The sequence below is a fragment of the Furipterus horrens genome, unplaced genomic scaffold, assembly GCF_987537825.1.
Source record: "Furipterus horrens unplaced genomic scaffold, mFurHor1.1.pri manual_scaffold_7, whole genome shotgun sequence".
In the NCBI taxonomy this organism is placed as follows: Eukaryota; Metazoa; Chordata; class Mammalia; order Chiroptera; family Furipteridae; genus Furipterus; species Furipterus horrens.
In genome coordinates this window covers 24,679,572-24,695,095 of record NW_028327177.1, presented here as the reverse complement: position 1 = coordinate 24,695,095, position 15,524 = coordinate 24,679,572, and the positions used below count along the sequence as shown (strand labels likewise).

The 15,524-nt window shown below is 38.1% G+C and overlaps 1 protein-coding gene across 1 annotated transcript; it reads right to left on the bottom strand.

Annotated features, from left to right (window-relative positions):
* Positions 1-3,890: 3,890 nt before the first annotated feature.
* Positions 3,891-15,476, bottom strand: SLC25A32 (solute carrier family 25 member 32). The gene is made up of 7 exons (XM_090283473.1): positions 15,016-15,476; positions 10,445-10,595; positions 8,525-8,610; positions 7,048-7,208; positions 6,566-6,679; positions 6,076-6,221; positions 3,891-5,058 (listed from the first exon to the last, which is right to left on the bottom strand). The coding sequence occupies exons 1-7, from the start codon at positions 15,167-15,169 to the stop codon at positions 4,923-4,925; spliced, it is 948 nt and encodes a 315-aa protein (XP_090139599.1). The 5' UTR covers positions 15,170-15,476; the 3' UTR covers positions 3,891-4,922.
* Between the last annotated feature and the right edge of the window lie 48 nt (positions 15,477-15,524).

Here is a 15,524-nt window from a genome sequence, read left to right as displayed (position 1 = left end):
ATTCAAAAGCATCTTGTTGCTTTTTCTTTTGACATGTTGAGTGTGAACTGGTTTAATTATTTTGTAGCCTTTAGTAGAACAAGCCTAATGTCATAATTAACATATATTGAAATTTAATATAAACATACCGTCTGGTAATATTTGTTCTCAGAAAACATATAGGGAGCACTTCCAAATCATGGGCCTTTTACCATAAGGAGGTTTTAGTTATTTTTCTAAGTCTACTGGTCTATCTTCTTTTTTGCCCTCATGGTCAGTTGAAGAATCTTTAATTTTTATAAATATTAAATAATGTAATGTTTTTTCTATAAAACTGAAAACATTTTGAAGAACCTACACAATATATGTTAGGATCCGAAAGTGCTCACTTTTAATAAAGGTGGCATCCATTTCCACAGAAACAAGAGTTCACCAGCATCATGACAGCTGATGGGAAAGTGACAGACTTAGGGTCTGTAGCGCAGATTCTGTGTCGTGTAGGAAGCTTTCAGTTGCAACAATAAAAAAAACCTCAGGTGAGTCTGGCTAACAAAATAAAAAAATATTAATGGTTCACCCATTTGAAACTACAGAGGTCCATGTGTGAGGGGTGAGAATTGATCCAGAATCTCATATAATGTGACTGTGACTGAGTTTCTTCATTTTTCAGAAGTCCTTTTTCTAGATGGTTAAATCTTAAGCTTATCTGAAAGAAAAGTTTTTCTTCTCTTCCCCCAGTTTGAAGTAGGACCTAATTTCTTTCTCTTAAACTGTCATTGCCTTGGTGTTGACTCCCTTTTGGACTCACGCCCCCAATTCATGATCCTGAATTGGATTTGAGGAGCTCTGAGAGTTACATGAATCCTCCTTCACGAACAGCAGAGAATCTACGTCAGTATACTCAGAAAATAATGTCCTTGAGAGTCAGTCTGCTGGACCAGCTTAGGTTACCGTGCCAATTTCAAACCATTTGTTATGAACAGAGATGGCACCTGCAGGTTGGCTCTGCTAATCAGGGCCTTCCTCTGGGGCAGTTGAGGCCCATTCCATCTAAATCACAAAGGCAAGAATGAAGGGAGAGGGTAGATTCTGCCAAGAAATTTGGGCTACTAGGAGGAGAAATAGATGCTGGGCAGCCAATAACAGATAGTCATTGTAAGTACAACACTTCCAGAGCCTATCTTCTATTTACTCACTTAGAAAGAAATTTAAGACTTTAACCAACTTTCCTCACATACATTCTCCATCTTACCTAACACATTTTTAGAAAGCAGACATAAAGGTTAAATAAATCATTTCCCAGTATTTTATTTCTATAATATAGTAATTTTATAATCACTAAAAGGACCTTGCTATATAAGTGGTAATACAGTTTATCTGGATGATTTTATATTTAGTAAAGTGTCTACATCCAAAAGAAATTTCTCTCTGATGCCTCATGAACTCAAACATACTTTTTATTAGTTGATATCTCTTTTTTTAGTGTGGTGTTTAAAAAACAACATGACTTTCTAAAATTGCCAAGCCACAAAAGCACATGTTGAAACATAATAGTCTTCTTTTCACAAAGCATGGCTCACACCATTGTCTTGGATCATTGGATCACATTCGTTCCACCCCATTTGTTTGCTGGTGCCAAACTCCAGCAAGCTTTTTTTTTTTTTTTTATAAATCCTGTATCTTAAATCTTCACATATTCTCCCTACAATCATGTTCTGGTTTTCGCTTTGCCAGCCTCCCCCACTTCCACTCCTTCCTAGATGCCCAGCACTTTTTCAAGCTCAAGTTCTTTACCTTTCCTTTATCTGCTGAAATCCAAGAAAGAAGTGTATGGTGAAATGAATACTTGCAGTTTGCCCGACTTGCTTAGCAATCTGTCTTTATCCTCTATAATTTGAATCTACTTAGTATTCCATGGCATTAAGCTTCATCCCACTGAAATATTTACATGGTTGATAACCCCTTCTTTTTAAGTGTGCTTCTCCTGATTAATCTTCCTTCATCACCCCTAAGATGTAGCCATATCTTTCTGTTCCATTAATTCCCCTCACTTCCCTTTATCCATCAAAACACCCAAACAGGTTTAGTAAGGCTCTGAGAGGACTCAGGTTCTAGTCCCAGTCTTTCAGCTTTGTCTTCCATTTCATTATCATTGTCAACTTACTGCTCAAGACATGTCACCTGTACTTTTTCCCCATTGTTCCAAAGTTCCCTTTAAAATATCTCCCTTCAATGCCCAGCTTAAATGTGAACCCTGTTCTAGTCTCCCCAGGCTATAAACTACCTTCGACATCAACCAGGTCCACACTACCACCAGCTTCCTAACTAGCCTAACTAGTATCCTGCTTCTTGCCTATCTCCTAATTATTTCTCCACACGGCCACAGAATGATCTCTTACGCACTCTAAACCCCTTACCATGACCTATAAGACCTGACCCCTGCTAATGTTTACCAGCCCAGAGACTGTGCTAAACACTTTACTTGGATTAGTCCATTTAATCCCATCAGTAATCCTATGCTTATATATTTTTAATATACTGATTTGTAGTAGATTCTGTTGATGACCCACCCAGAACCCTTTCACAGGGCTGGTGCACCCACAACTCAGCGGCAGCAGGTGCTGGCTGCTAACAGTCCATACCTTCACCTTATTTAGAGGATCGCCCTCAGCTGAGCAGAGGCACCTAGCCACTCCTCCAGTTCCTCCCCCATTGCAGGTAGTAATGGCTCAGCCCCACACCTATGGGCAGGACAACCTACCTGGTTCAATCCATACTGCAGAATACACTGTAGGGTAAGGCTGAGGCTTAATTTTCTGAAACCTCTTCTTCCCCTACTGGATCCTGTTTTCTTCACTCAAGTACAGATTTCTCCTAAGAGTATTCCCTCAATAAGTATGTTACTTTCCTAAGAATTCCCATCTCAGGAATTGCTATCAAGGAACTCATCCAAGACATCATTTTACAGATGAGAAAACGAGACCAACAGGTAAAGTGATCTGCCTAAGGTCGAACATAAAATGAGAAAGCTGCAACTGGAAGCCAGTCTGCTTTCTTAACCTGCATTTCTTTCTCACCACACTGTAATGGCCATGTGGCCAGTCTCCTTGGGCCACTCACTCCCTCTAGCCAAGTTAATTCCTACCTCAGGGCCTTTACACTTCCTATTCTCTATCAGCGTGTTTCCTCTATCTCACTGTGGCTTACTTCCTCAGTTATGCCAAAATGTTTCAGATTATTACCTCCTCAAAGAGAGCTTTCCTGATCCCAACCATCCTACCTAGCATAGCAACTCTATTCACAAGCATGCTTTTTAAATTTATAGTAATTCCTGAAATTATATTATGCTTATATTTGTATGTTTTTCTGTCACTCACACTAAAATGAAAGTTCCTTGAGGGCCGGAATTTTGTCCGGCTTATTTATTGTTATATCCTCAATGCTTGGTAACATACCTGGCACAGGGTAAACCTTAGTAACTATTTGTTGAAGAAGTGAAATGAGTTCTTTTCTCTGAACTATTATAGAGCTTTGTAGAAATCTTGAACTATAGTTATTTTATGTTTACTTATGTATTCTTCAAGTTGGTATACTCTTAAAGGACAGAAATTGTGTTTTATTAATTTGGGGTACATAGGAGGTATTCAAATAATGACACACTAATTCTAAAATTCCAACTACCAACTGCATATAGTGACTTTTTATATAGTGACTGATAATCAGGATTTCATATGAATTATAGTATAATCCAGAAGTGTGAAAAAAATACATTTAATTCATAAAGTATTCCTGGGCATGTTACAAGAAACTATAGTAAATGTAATTAAGTACTTAATTTCACCTTTATTTTTAAAACAATGACATTTTCAAAATATTAAAAATACTTATTTTCAAAGAACCTTTTAAATATGGCTTTGAAAATCATGTTTTATTTACAACAAATAGATGGTAGTGCAAATAGCAGTTACAGATTCTTATGGCAAATGAAAATATTAGCATTATTTTGGCATCCCTTTGGGGGCAGAACTTTATAGATATTTACAATGACTCATAAAAGTAAAACCAATAATGGTCATTAATGAAATTTGTATTTGAACCTGAATTGGAATAACCAATGTAGATTAGTCATTTATTTGGGATCTGGACCCATATATCTGAAAACTGAAGTAGGAAATTAAAGCTTCTCAGCTCCATGCAGTTTGTCAACAAATTCCGGTCATTCCAGTATCTGTGTAAGGTGATCCATTTGCCACTCCAGTAAATGATTGATAGCCAAATGTGCTAAATAAGGGCTGACACAGCTGGATTCTAGTTCAGATTTTATAAATTTAAAGGCACTAGGTACCCATGCCAAAAAATAATGGGATCCAGTATTACATTTTAAGTTATGGAAGAACCTCTGGAAATAAAATCAGTGGTAGAATGACAACAGATGTCAGATATTTCTCAAATTAAGAGAAGTTCATAACTCCTCAAATTTCTCTAGCGTGTTCCAAATGAATTAAACTAAATATGTCTCACCAAAAATTCCCAATTCTAAAATGGTCTGGATTTGGGCAACATCTTTCCCAGCAAATTCTTAAAGTTTAATTTACCCATAAAACAGTGATGACATTCTTATAAGAAGCCATTTTCTTGCTATTGCACAGAGGTCAGTTTTAAAGCTAATCCAGGCAAATGAGTTCAGAAAAAGAAGCACTTCATCCAATCCATTTAGCAAATGCGGTAATTCAGCTTCTGCTTAAACAATGAGATGGAGAAATCTGTGAAACTCTCCACTTGGTGTCAGTTTTACTGTTGTGTCGATGGCAGCCAGTTTGATTATTGACCGATTTTGATTATGAGTCAAGTTGCTGTGTAATATTCTTCTGAGTTTTATATTTCCAACATAAAGGAGCATGTTGCTGCCTTGGACAGATGTACTGGACTTATCTTCTTTTAGCTTACTTTTCCTCTTTTCTAAGGTCAAGTAAAAAATGTGAAACATTTTCATACACCACAAAGGTAATACAGCAGGCTGGAGTCACTCTAATCAAATTGGGAGCAATTCCTTTGTAAAATCCACTGATGCCTTCTTTCCTTTAGGAGGAAAAATAGATAGATGCTTAATTTCCTATACAGCTAGTCTGAAGATAAAAAAGTTTAACTGACATAGGGCATGGAGCCAGCAATCAAAGCTCACCATGAAACCGAACTGAAAAGTGCTTTAACAATAACCATCTTTCAAAAGCCTTTAAATGTATAAACATGCAAGAGTATTAACTGATCTAATGTAGGCATTAAAAACCTCATATATTATACAAATGTGAGACAATACTAAATAGAGGATATGCCAAGATAAAACTTAATTTCCTTAATGACTAGAATAGAACGATGGCCTTGGAACGAGTCACTTGGGTTCTTGATAAAATTTACAAATCTGAACTGAATTTAAACATTCTAAATATTCTTCTCCGGCCTTTTAGAACTAAAGATAAATATAAGGATATCTACCTATAACAGTTTTAACTGTTCCCATGGTAACGAACGAGCACTTTTCCCCCAAACATGAAGACTAATGCATAAGTTCTCATTTAAGTAGTCAATAGGTTCTGCAACTTTAAGTGAAATGCCACATAACAAAACCAATTTTACCATATGCTAATGATATAAACAAGAGTTAAGGTCCTATGGCACCTCATTAACATCATACTGAAACAATGTTGTTCCAGGACCTGCTATATTTGCAAAAGTTATGGTGTCCCTAGCAGGTGTGGTGTCTTCTTAACTGTATTAAACCAAGTCTTTTATGACTTCCTATGTTCTAGGTCATTCAAATATTTTATAACATCTAAATTTTGTTTTATTAATTTGTCACAGATCTCATTTGAGTTTTATAACCTTATCAGTCCAGACATTCTAATTTTACAAATCAAGCCTTAGGGAGGTAAAGTCCATGCTCCTATATGCAGGAAGTGGGAAATGGGAAAGCAGGGGCCACCAGCCACGTTCTCATCACAGCACACTGGCCTTTGCTATACAACTAATGTCAACTAGACAGTTTAAGATTTGCAAGGTACCTCCTAGAAGCCATCCTGATATACCACATGCTCTCACCTCCACGTCCTCGTGATTACATCCAATACACCCTCATAAGACATATGCTGATCCTGAAGACGTGCTCTCACAACTTGATATGGGTATGTTGCTGCTACGGCGAATATTTTGGATAGTGCTGCAACAGATATATATTCCACTGTGCTCTAAAATGACAATACAAAACATGTGCTTTTCTTTAGATAGGATTTATTTAAAAATATATAAGTATATATAAACTATACAGGAAAACAAACATTTAAATGGATCTGTAAGTGAAAAATACTATTTCCCCCCTTAACACAGGCTCTGAGCAATTAATGGGTTCTTTTTTTAACATCTGTGTCATTAGCCTATAAAATATTTAACTATAAATTAAATTACTGGCAGGGTCAGTACTTACCACTCATCATCACAAGAATACTCCCAAAGTAAACATGACAACATTTCTGCCTATTTTATGCCCCCCAAAGTAAATAATACTGTACATTTTTTTCAAGAATCATCTTACCAACTGGGCTTCTGGTAATCTATTGATATGCTGGTTGTATTTCAATTTCAGCAATTCATATGCCATAAACTGAAGGGCACCATGTGATGTTCCAAATAGCCCAGGAACAAACCCCTAAAATGAAACAAACAAAAAGCTGAACTAAGTAAGCAAAGTCCCAAAGGACCACCGTTTCCAGGGAGGGGAGTACGGAATGAGTGACCTCGGTGTGTGACTCAAGGGAAAGGGTGACTCCACAAAGTTTTAGACAGTTCTCACGCCCCCCTGTGTCATGATAACACATCTTATGGTAATGGGGATACACAGCTTAAAGTACAATCCCAAAACTGTAAACTAGATTTCAGTTTTCATTAATTTGTTTCTTGCCTGGGTTTGGCTTCTTTTTAGGAATGATTACAGGTCATTCAGAACTCGGACAGTAGTGCCAAGGGAAATTACAATGGTCAGTTATTATTAAAAATGTATTGATAATAATTCGTTACCTTATACAATCCACGCACACCTTCATACTTATATATTTTCAGAAGTGTATCAACCATTCCTTTATATTGCCGCTGTGGGGAGTTAACAACACCATCATACTGCAACATAAGGCGAGTTTTTGCTACCCAGAATGGGTTTGTAATGCAGAGAGTCATGGCTCCTAAAAGCAGATTTAAATACGATTACTCAGCATACAGGTACTTTTTCACTTATGACAATCCAAATTAAGAACAGTCCATTTATACAAAGAATGGGGTTACCCAGGGTCTGTATCTGCCATGGGGATGTGGTCTCTGATACACAGTCTTACAGCTAAAAAGGAGACATAGTTTGGGGCAGTTAAAGTTCCTAAGTGGTTAGTGAGACGTAAATTAAAAAGGAGATGGAAATGTGAAACACTCTGCCTTTGAGGTGTGAGGATAAAGATGTCCTAGCTCTTAAACAACGTGACCTTGTGTAAGAGAACAGATGGCAGTCCCAGGAAGCAGACTCTGGTAAGGAAATAGCTACTTAGGAGCAGGACACAGTATAACCCAGAGGGGTGGAAGATTAGGGGAAAAGGACCAGGAATCCAGCACCTCAATAACGTGTAGGTGTGCACACATATATCCACCTCAACTTTACCACAATCTTGCTTAAGTCAATTCAAAGTGACAATTTTGTAAAACAAACAAACAAAGAACAAAACAAAACCCCTATCTGGGTAAGTTTCTCATTTGCTGAGTTTTCTAAGCAGTCTTTCATTCAACAGATACTTATTGTTCCTGTGTGATTCAGATCTCTATCAGCAGCTAGGTATTAAAAAGTGAGTAAGATAGTTCTTGTCTTACATATCAACATTAAGAAAGTAAAGCACACAAAGTATCAAAGTAAAAATTTCATTGTAATTTTTCAAAATTTTTATTTGCAGAGAGAAGGGAAAGGAGGGAGAAAGAGAAAGGGAGAAACATTAACCACTTGCCTCTTGCATACACCCAACCAGAGGCTGAACCCACAGCCCAGGCACTGACCTTGACCTGTAATAGAACTGGTAACCTTTTGGTTTGCAGAGAAACTTCCAGTCAACTGAGCTACACTGGTCAGGGCTCAAAGTAGGAATTTTAAAGACTTATGGGTCTTTGTTTTGCCCTTCTGAGTATTATACACATGAAGCAATTAAACGGGGCTACTAAATTGTACTCGTATAATTTGAAAACTGAAATATTATACTTTAATTGAAGAAACGCTATACTGAATCATTTTAAACTATTAGAGATTTATAACTTTTCTAAATTTTACGACCCTGTGGTAAGTAAAATTCTTGAAATCTATCCAGAGAAATCAATAAGAATACCTACTTTTTAAAGAAATTTCATATAGTCTGTGGTTAGAATAGTTAGATAAGCATATTTAAGCTCTGGTATGCAAAGAAAAAAAAAGACAAATAAAATAAAAAACAAGTCACAATCTGACATTTTAAATTTCACATTGTCTTACCAGCCTCAGCAGCTGAGACGAGGTATTCTGTTGCCTCTAACCGTTCAGCTCTTCCTTCTGTTTTATATGATTTGATGGCATTGTAACTAAAAGAATAAAACACAAGCAGTTTAATAAATATTTGAGTAGGTGTCATAAAGCAGTCAAGTCTGTTTTAAAGTGGTGTGTAACTTAACAATAATGTCTCAAAAGTAAAAGTCAATGCATAATGCAGCCACAAAATAAGACCTTTTTCAAGAATGCATTTGCTGGAATGGTTTACTGTAAAGATTATACCTCTCCTCCCCCCAAATATATATGGCTAGCAATATATATGTAAAATATTTTAATCACAGATTCAACAATTAACAAAAACAACAGGGAAAATCAGGAGAGGAGAAGGTGCAGTGGTGGTGAACGGTGGGCAGACAAGACAAAGAAACCAGAAAAGGCACCTAACAAATATGTGCTGAACATCTTTGTTCAGGTACTATGATTGGCAAGTATAGTAGATAAAAAGATAAACACTTGCCCTGGCTGTTGTGGCTCAGTGGATTGCCAGCCTGCGATCTGAAGGGTCCACAGTTTGCTTCCCAGTCAGGGCACATGCCTGGGTTGCAGGCCAGGTCCCCAGTTGGGAGCGAGCAAGAGGCAACCACACAGTGATGTTTCTCTCCCTTCCTTTCTCCCTCCCTCCCCTCTCTCAAAAAATAAATAAATAAATAAATAAATAAATAAATAAAGATAAACTCTCTCGATAGTTCCTTCTTAACAGATTAATAAGGAATATAGGCAGCAAATAATAACAATAAAGGATAGCACAGACAGCATCATAAGAGATTGAGAAACTGAGATCACAGAAGACTTTGTGTAGGAAGTGGCACTGGCTGCGTATGGAGAGACAGGTACATTTATAATAGGGAACTGGATGAGCATGAGCAAAAGTTATAAATGTGAATGGAAAGACAGGAAAAACTGAGCCACAACTTGAGTGGCAGACTGACATTTAGGCTTTAGTTGGCAGAAAAGAGAAAACCACTAATGTGTTCCTCAGCAGGAGAGTCAATCAACTCATTTTCTCTACCTCCAATTTCCACGTTCTTTTGAAAGAAGATTTCAGCTAAATAAATCTTCCCAAGCTTTATCAACACCATTCTAACATGAAACAAATATACTGTTTTATTATAAAAAAAATTTCAACACATAAACCTTACTTATATGTCTTGTTCTCAGAAACTGTCTTTGGAGAACCTACCCAACTCTCAAATTCATAATAGCATGAATTTTATACTACATATAGTTTCACCCTTATGTCTTAGAACTGAAAAAAAGAAAATCTAAACAATACTAGAACCGAATTCTATTTTGCTTTCACTTAGGCAGCACAAGCTCCTCCACCGCAGTGTGGTGATGCCTTGTTCCCATGCTCTTGTGCTCTCAATAGGTTGACTGTGCCTACCATAGGCACTTTCCGTGGCTTTTTCGGTAAGCATGCAATAGCAGTTATTTCAAATGGTGATGGTATCTTACAGGTTAAGGATAACTCTTTCCAGCTATAAACTGGCTTCTACTTTCTGTTTCCAATAGGGATTTTCCTGTGGTACATGTTCTTATAGGAACCCCAAGATCTGTTCCCCTCTGCTTTTCCAACTTCATTTTGGTAACCCATTTTCCTGAATTCATCTCACAGGAATGACTTCCATAAGTGCTTCTCCATTCCATCCCTTTGTCTTCTTTCTATTAAGAACTTTCTTCCAGACCAAATGCCTCTGATAATAGCTAACAGAGAATGAAATAAGCTATTTCATGTTTCCTGAACCTTTCAATTCAGAGAAACTGACTAAATGACTAACCTTGTATATTATTAACCAATATGCAAAAAATCACTAAAAACAAAAATTCCTTTTATTTAATACCGGAAAATCTCCTAGATCTACTCACAAGAAAAAGTAGAGTCCCCAGGATAAACCTGCACCCCACACATTTGGGGTTACTCCTTGGTAAAGTCCTCGTAGTCCATCAAGTTTCCAAATGGTAGTCAAGCAATGCAGAATTCCTTTATATTTTGGTCTCACTTCCAATCCATCACTCACTGCAGTAAAAGACACACAAAGTCAGATGAGAGCAAAATTCAAGCTCTGAATCACATATAGACATAGATATCATACAATCATGTAAAGAAGATAAATTCAGAAGAAAAACATTTAGGTTAAGGAAATTATTTTCCAGGGTTGTTTTAAAATAAATATTTCAGGATTGTTATAAAATAAAGTAAAATAAAATGTGTTTTAAAATAAACACATTTGTGAATTGTATTCGTTTTTATTGAGGGCATACTGAACACTCAAATAATATTGTAGGAAGTTTTGGATTAGCAGCTCTTAAATAATCCAAACGCCTCTTAAGTAAATAAATTTCAACACAAGTTTTGTTTTTGTTATAGATATCCAAGATTAAGAATCCAAATAAATAAAACATTATTCAAAAAATAAATTTACGACTCATTAAGTCAATAAAAATAAATAAATAAATTTACTAGTCCTTCATTAGCTCCTGTCATTGTTTACCTCCTAAAACATTCTTCTTTTGTTTAGTTTCAAACCACACTCTCCCGATTTTCCTCATTGGCCACTAAATTTCCTTTGCAGCCTCTAGTCTTCCGCCCATCTTTCAAATGCTAATTTATAGTCTCTTAACTACTAAGTAGCTTCTATTACTGTCCCTGTGTTCACAGTTTCTGCATCTTTAGTCCTAATCTCATTCCCAACACCCAGACCTGGCTCCCGTTTTTACATGGCATAAAGGATGTCAATCTGGCAGCTTCTTAACTTTCTGGAATCATTTTCATTTCCAACCATTAGCATTTTACCATTTAGTTATACCTACCCACGGTTTCAAACTAACTGCATATGCTATGGAACCAGACTTAACTAGGTTTGAATCCCAATTTCAACATTTACTATGTACGTGACCCTAAGTTACTTGATTACTCTGTGACTGAGTTTTCTCAGCCATGAAATTAGAAAAATAATAGAACCTAACTCTAAAAATTATAAAGGATTATATATAAAGCCCTTAAAATTCTGCCTGGCACATAGCAATCATTAATGAGTGTTAGTTTATTTATGCTACTTGCTCTTGAAATAGTATATATAGAAACGCAACTGTATGCTATTCTTGTTACTGGATTCCACATTTGGTTCCTTGATTTATCTGTGGATTATTAGATTTTCAGGTTATTTCAGGATCTCTCCTCATTCCTGATGATTTAAAATTACAGTTCACCATCTGCACCTGCAGATTCAACCAACCAGGATAAAAGATATCGAAGAAGAAAAAAAAAACACGTTATGTGGCTGATGTGTACTATGTAATTAGGCCTCTGATGGTTGCATCTGTACTGAAGATGTGCACTTTATTTTCCTTGTCATTATTCCCTAAATAATACAGTGTAACAACTATTTACAGAGCATTTACATTGTATTGGTATTAGTTATTATCACTAATCTAGAGAGGATTTAAAGTATATGGGAGGCTGTATGTAAGTTATATGCAAATACATCATTTTATATAAGGGACTTGAGCATCTGGGGATTCTGGTCCCCACAGGGGGTCCTGGAAACCATCTGCTGCAGGTATCATGGGATGACTGCATATCTTCAAGTTAGAAGAGATCTACCTTATCCAACCTTCCCACCCAATGCAAGAATATCTTCTAGCCTCTGTCATTCAGCCACTGAACCACTTATAGTCATCATGGTTTCATTTCTGGACACCGCTACTTTGCCAGGCCAAAATTTGCTTCCCTGTAATTTCCACCCAACTTCCGTCTGCCCTTCACATCAACATACAATAAGGCAGCCCCCTTCCCTACATGACAGATCTCTAAATACGTTAGTTTCCATGTCCTCCCCCGCACCAAGCTAAGCTAGTTCCTCCAGTCATTTCTCATATGAAATGATTTCTAATTTTTCTACTACTCTGGACACCTTTGAGTTCCAGTTTGCATTTGGCTCACTGAAATAGTCCAGGTTTCATTAAATTCAAGACTAACACCCTCAGTCACTAGATAATACAATTTTATTGTAAGTGCTTAATTTTTCTAAAGCAAAATAACTACCACATCAATGCTTATGGCCAACTATTTTTATTTCAGTTACCCATTTTGCTAAATTTTCTTCTTTTCTATCACCATTGCACAGCCACACTGTGGGCTTTATTATTACAAAACCCTGCTTCAACACCTAGATCTTTAACTTTGTCCTCCCACCCAATTTCAATTGCTTTATCTGTCACCTCAGCCCCACTTGTCTCCAATCTTCTCGGGTACCAAGAATTCCCTTCCTTCAGGCATGGTATGCTTATCAAACAGTCTGAAACTCACTAGGCCAACCATGGCTATTTCTCAATTTCAACTGATATCTCTTCTGCTCATAGACAAAAACTGCCAAAGAGAGAGACCAAGTCACACAGGTTAGTGCAGATAGCCGAATCCAAAATTCTTTCCTTTGTGTTCAAGCCACCGTATACCAGGGATTCCTAGCATGGTGCATGGTTAAGTACCAGAGGGTTCTAGATTACACTGCCTGGGTTCAAATCCCAGCTCTATCGTTTTAAACCTGTGGCTTGGGCAAGTTTGTCAATTACTGTTAGCCTCATCTGTATTATGTGGAAAATAAAGTTACAGGGTTGTTCAGAGTAGTCAATAAGAAAATGCATAGTTCATTGCCTTGCTCCTAGTAAATGCTCAATGAATGTTCCATCATAAATTATTTGTGCATGCATCATAAACTCCATGGAAATTATATGTTTTTGCAGGTTTTCTCTGATGGATAATGTTCACTGGTTTTTCCTTCACAGAATGGCTTCTTATCTCCTGCAACTGTCAAAATATTAGTTCTTCTATGGGAAACCTTAAGATCTGATGGAACCTTTACAGATACAGACACATATGGCTATGAGCAATCTCTAATTTTCTTGAGAGTCTACCTCTGCTCATAGTTTGGAATTAAGATTTATTCCATTTTGTCTTTGGCTTTACGAGGGGGGATGGGTAAAAAAAAACAGTACAGGTTTCCCCTGCTAGGTAAGTGTTCTATGGACCCATCTGTAGGCATTGTTGTGAGTAGCTGTGTTCGGCTTCAGTGAATTTTTTTGAAGACTCTTTCAAAGCATTTGTCCATTTCATGATGGGTGATTTACAAGCACACCTACCCACACCACACTGAGTATTCAGCAGTTTTTGACCAAAAATGACACAACCCCCATGCCCCACCCTCCCTATTCACCTGATCTCAACCTTAACAACTTTTTTTGTTTCCCCAGGTGAAAAACGTTCTCCAAGGAAAATATTTCGCTGATGTGGAAGAGGTGAAACAAAAAATGGCAGAAGCACTAAAAAGACTCAAAATCAACATGTTTGAAAACTGTTCTGAGCAGTGGAAAAAAACGTTTGATAGGTGTATTGTATCAAATGGAGAGTACTTTGAAAGTGACAAGTTTAAACATGTAAGAATACACAAATACACAAATTTTTAATTAAAAATTTGTTTTTTTGGGGGGGGTTCCCCCTTGTATGATGTCTAGAATGATCTTTTATATGACTAAGTCTCAAGCCTACAATTAGACAGTAAGTTCCCCTAGGGCAAGAACTTTGTTTAGGTGCCTCTGCTGTATCCCCTACTGTGGTCTACAAATATGTCAAGTGAATAGGATGGAATTAACCTGTTTAAGATAAACCACTACTGCAGATCTAATTCTCAACCCAGAACTTAATATATAGTGGTAAGAGAACTGAAATGACAGAAAATAGCTTGCAAATAAAGTTATCAAAGGCCTTCTTTGAAACTATCTTTTCCTGATTTTAGTGTTTTCAAGTACTTTGTTAATTTCAATATACTTAATTTACTTAAGGCACTTAATTCAATAATTCTAAGTAAAAAACAGAAGAGTATTTGGATTCTAGCTACCTATTCCATCACGGGACGACCTTGTACCACACAATAAACGCCAAACAACAAATCTTCAAGGGAATTCTATCTCATATCTGCTGGAGACTACACCTTGCACTAAGCACTGGCACTTTCCTCCGCGGCGCTGCCAAACATGTGGCTGTCCTAAGATTTCAAACTACCTTCAACAGCGAATGCTTTGCGTGTGCTAAGGGCGAAGTTTAAATTGTTAACAATCCCTTTTTTATTTACAAATCAGGCTTTGAGTCCCACATTCTATACCAGTGAGAACTTTTCTGACTTTTATACCCACGCTCCCCATCCCTTACTCTTGGGTAACGCGGGTGACAGAGGCCAGATCCCTTTACGAGGCCCCCGGATCTTTACCAAGGCCCCCTTTTTCAAATCTAGTTCCAGGTGAGTCCGGACATAAGAGCAATCTTCAACACTTGCCTCTTAGTATGGAAGGAGCAGGGAAGACCAAGGCTTCCTTTAGCATCTTTACCACCAGTTCAGGGTGCCAGCAAGGAGAAAGAACCGAGGGTCAGCGCGGGCTCTTACCTGCAAAGCGTATCTTCACTAGGTCCAGCGGGTGCAGCGCGAAGTTGGACAGGACCCCGCCGCTCACACCCGCCACCAGGTTTTCATACTGGACGTGGCGGAATATTGTGCTCCACACCGACGACCCGGGCGCGGACTGGCTCTGGCCCGTCATTGGCTCGGAGCCTGCTGATGCCACGGCGCCTAGGGCCGAAGAGGTGGGACGAGATGCAGTGGCCGCCACCGTGGCGACGGTAGCCACCCTGAGGTAGAACTCCGGGGCGCTAACCAACTTCCGGGACCGGTGCGCGGACTGGGATGCACGAGGCCGGGAGACCCTGCTGCAAACAAGGCATGACAGGGCGCCAGCCGCAAGTCACACCGACACAGATCGCGAAGGGGGCGGGTCCCCTGCCTCCTCCGGGGCCCCGCCCAGCCTCGCCCACAGCTGTGACAGGCTGGGACTGAGGGACCTGGATGGGAGTGCGCAGGACCGCCCCTAACCAATCTTTGTCCGTGAAACTACGGGG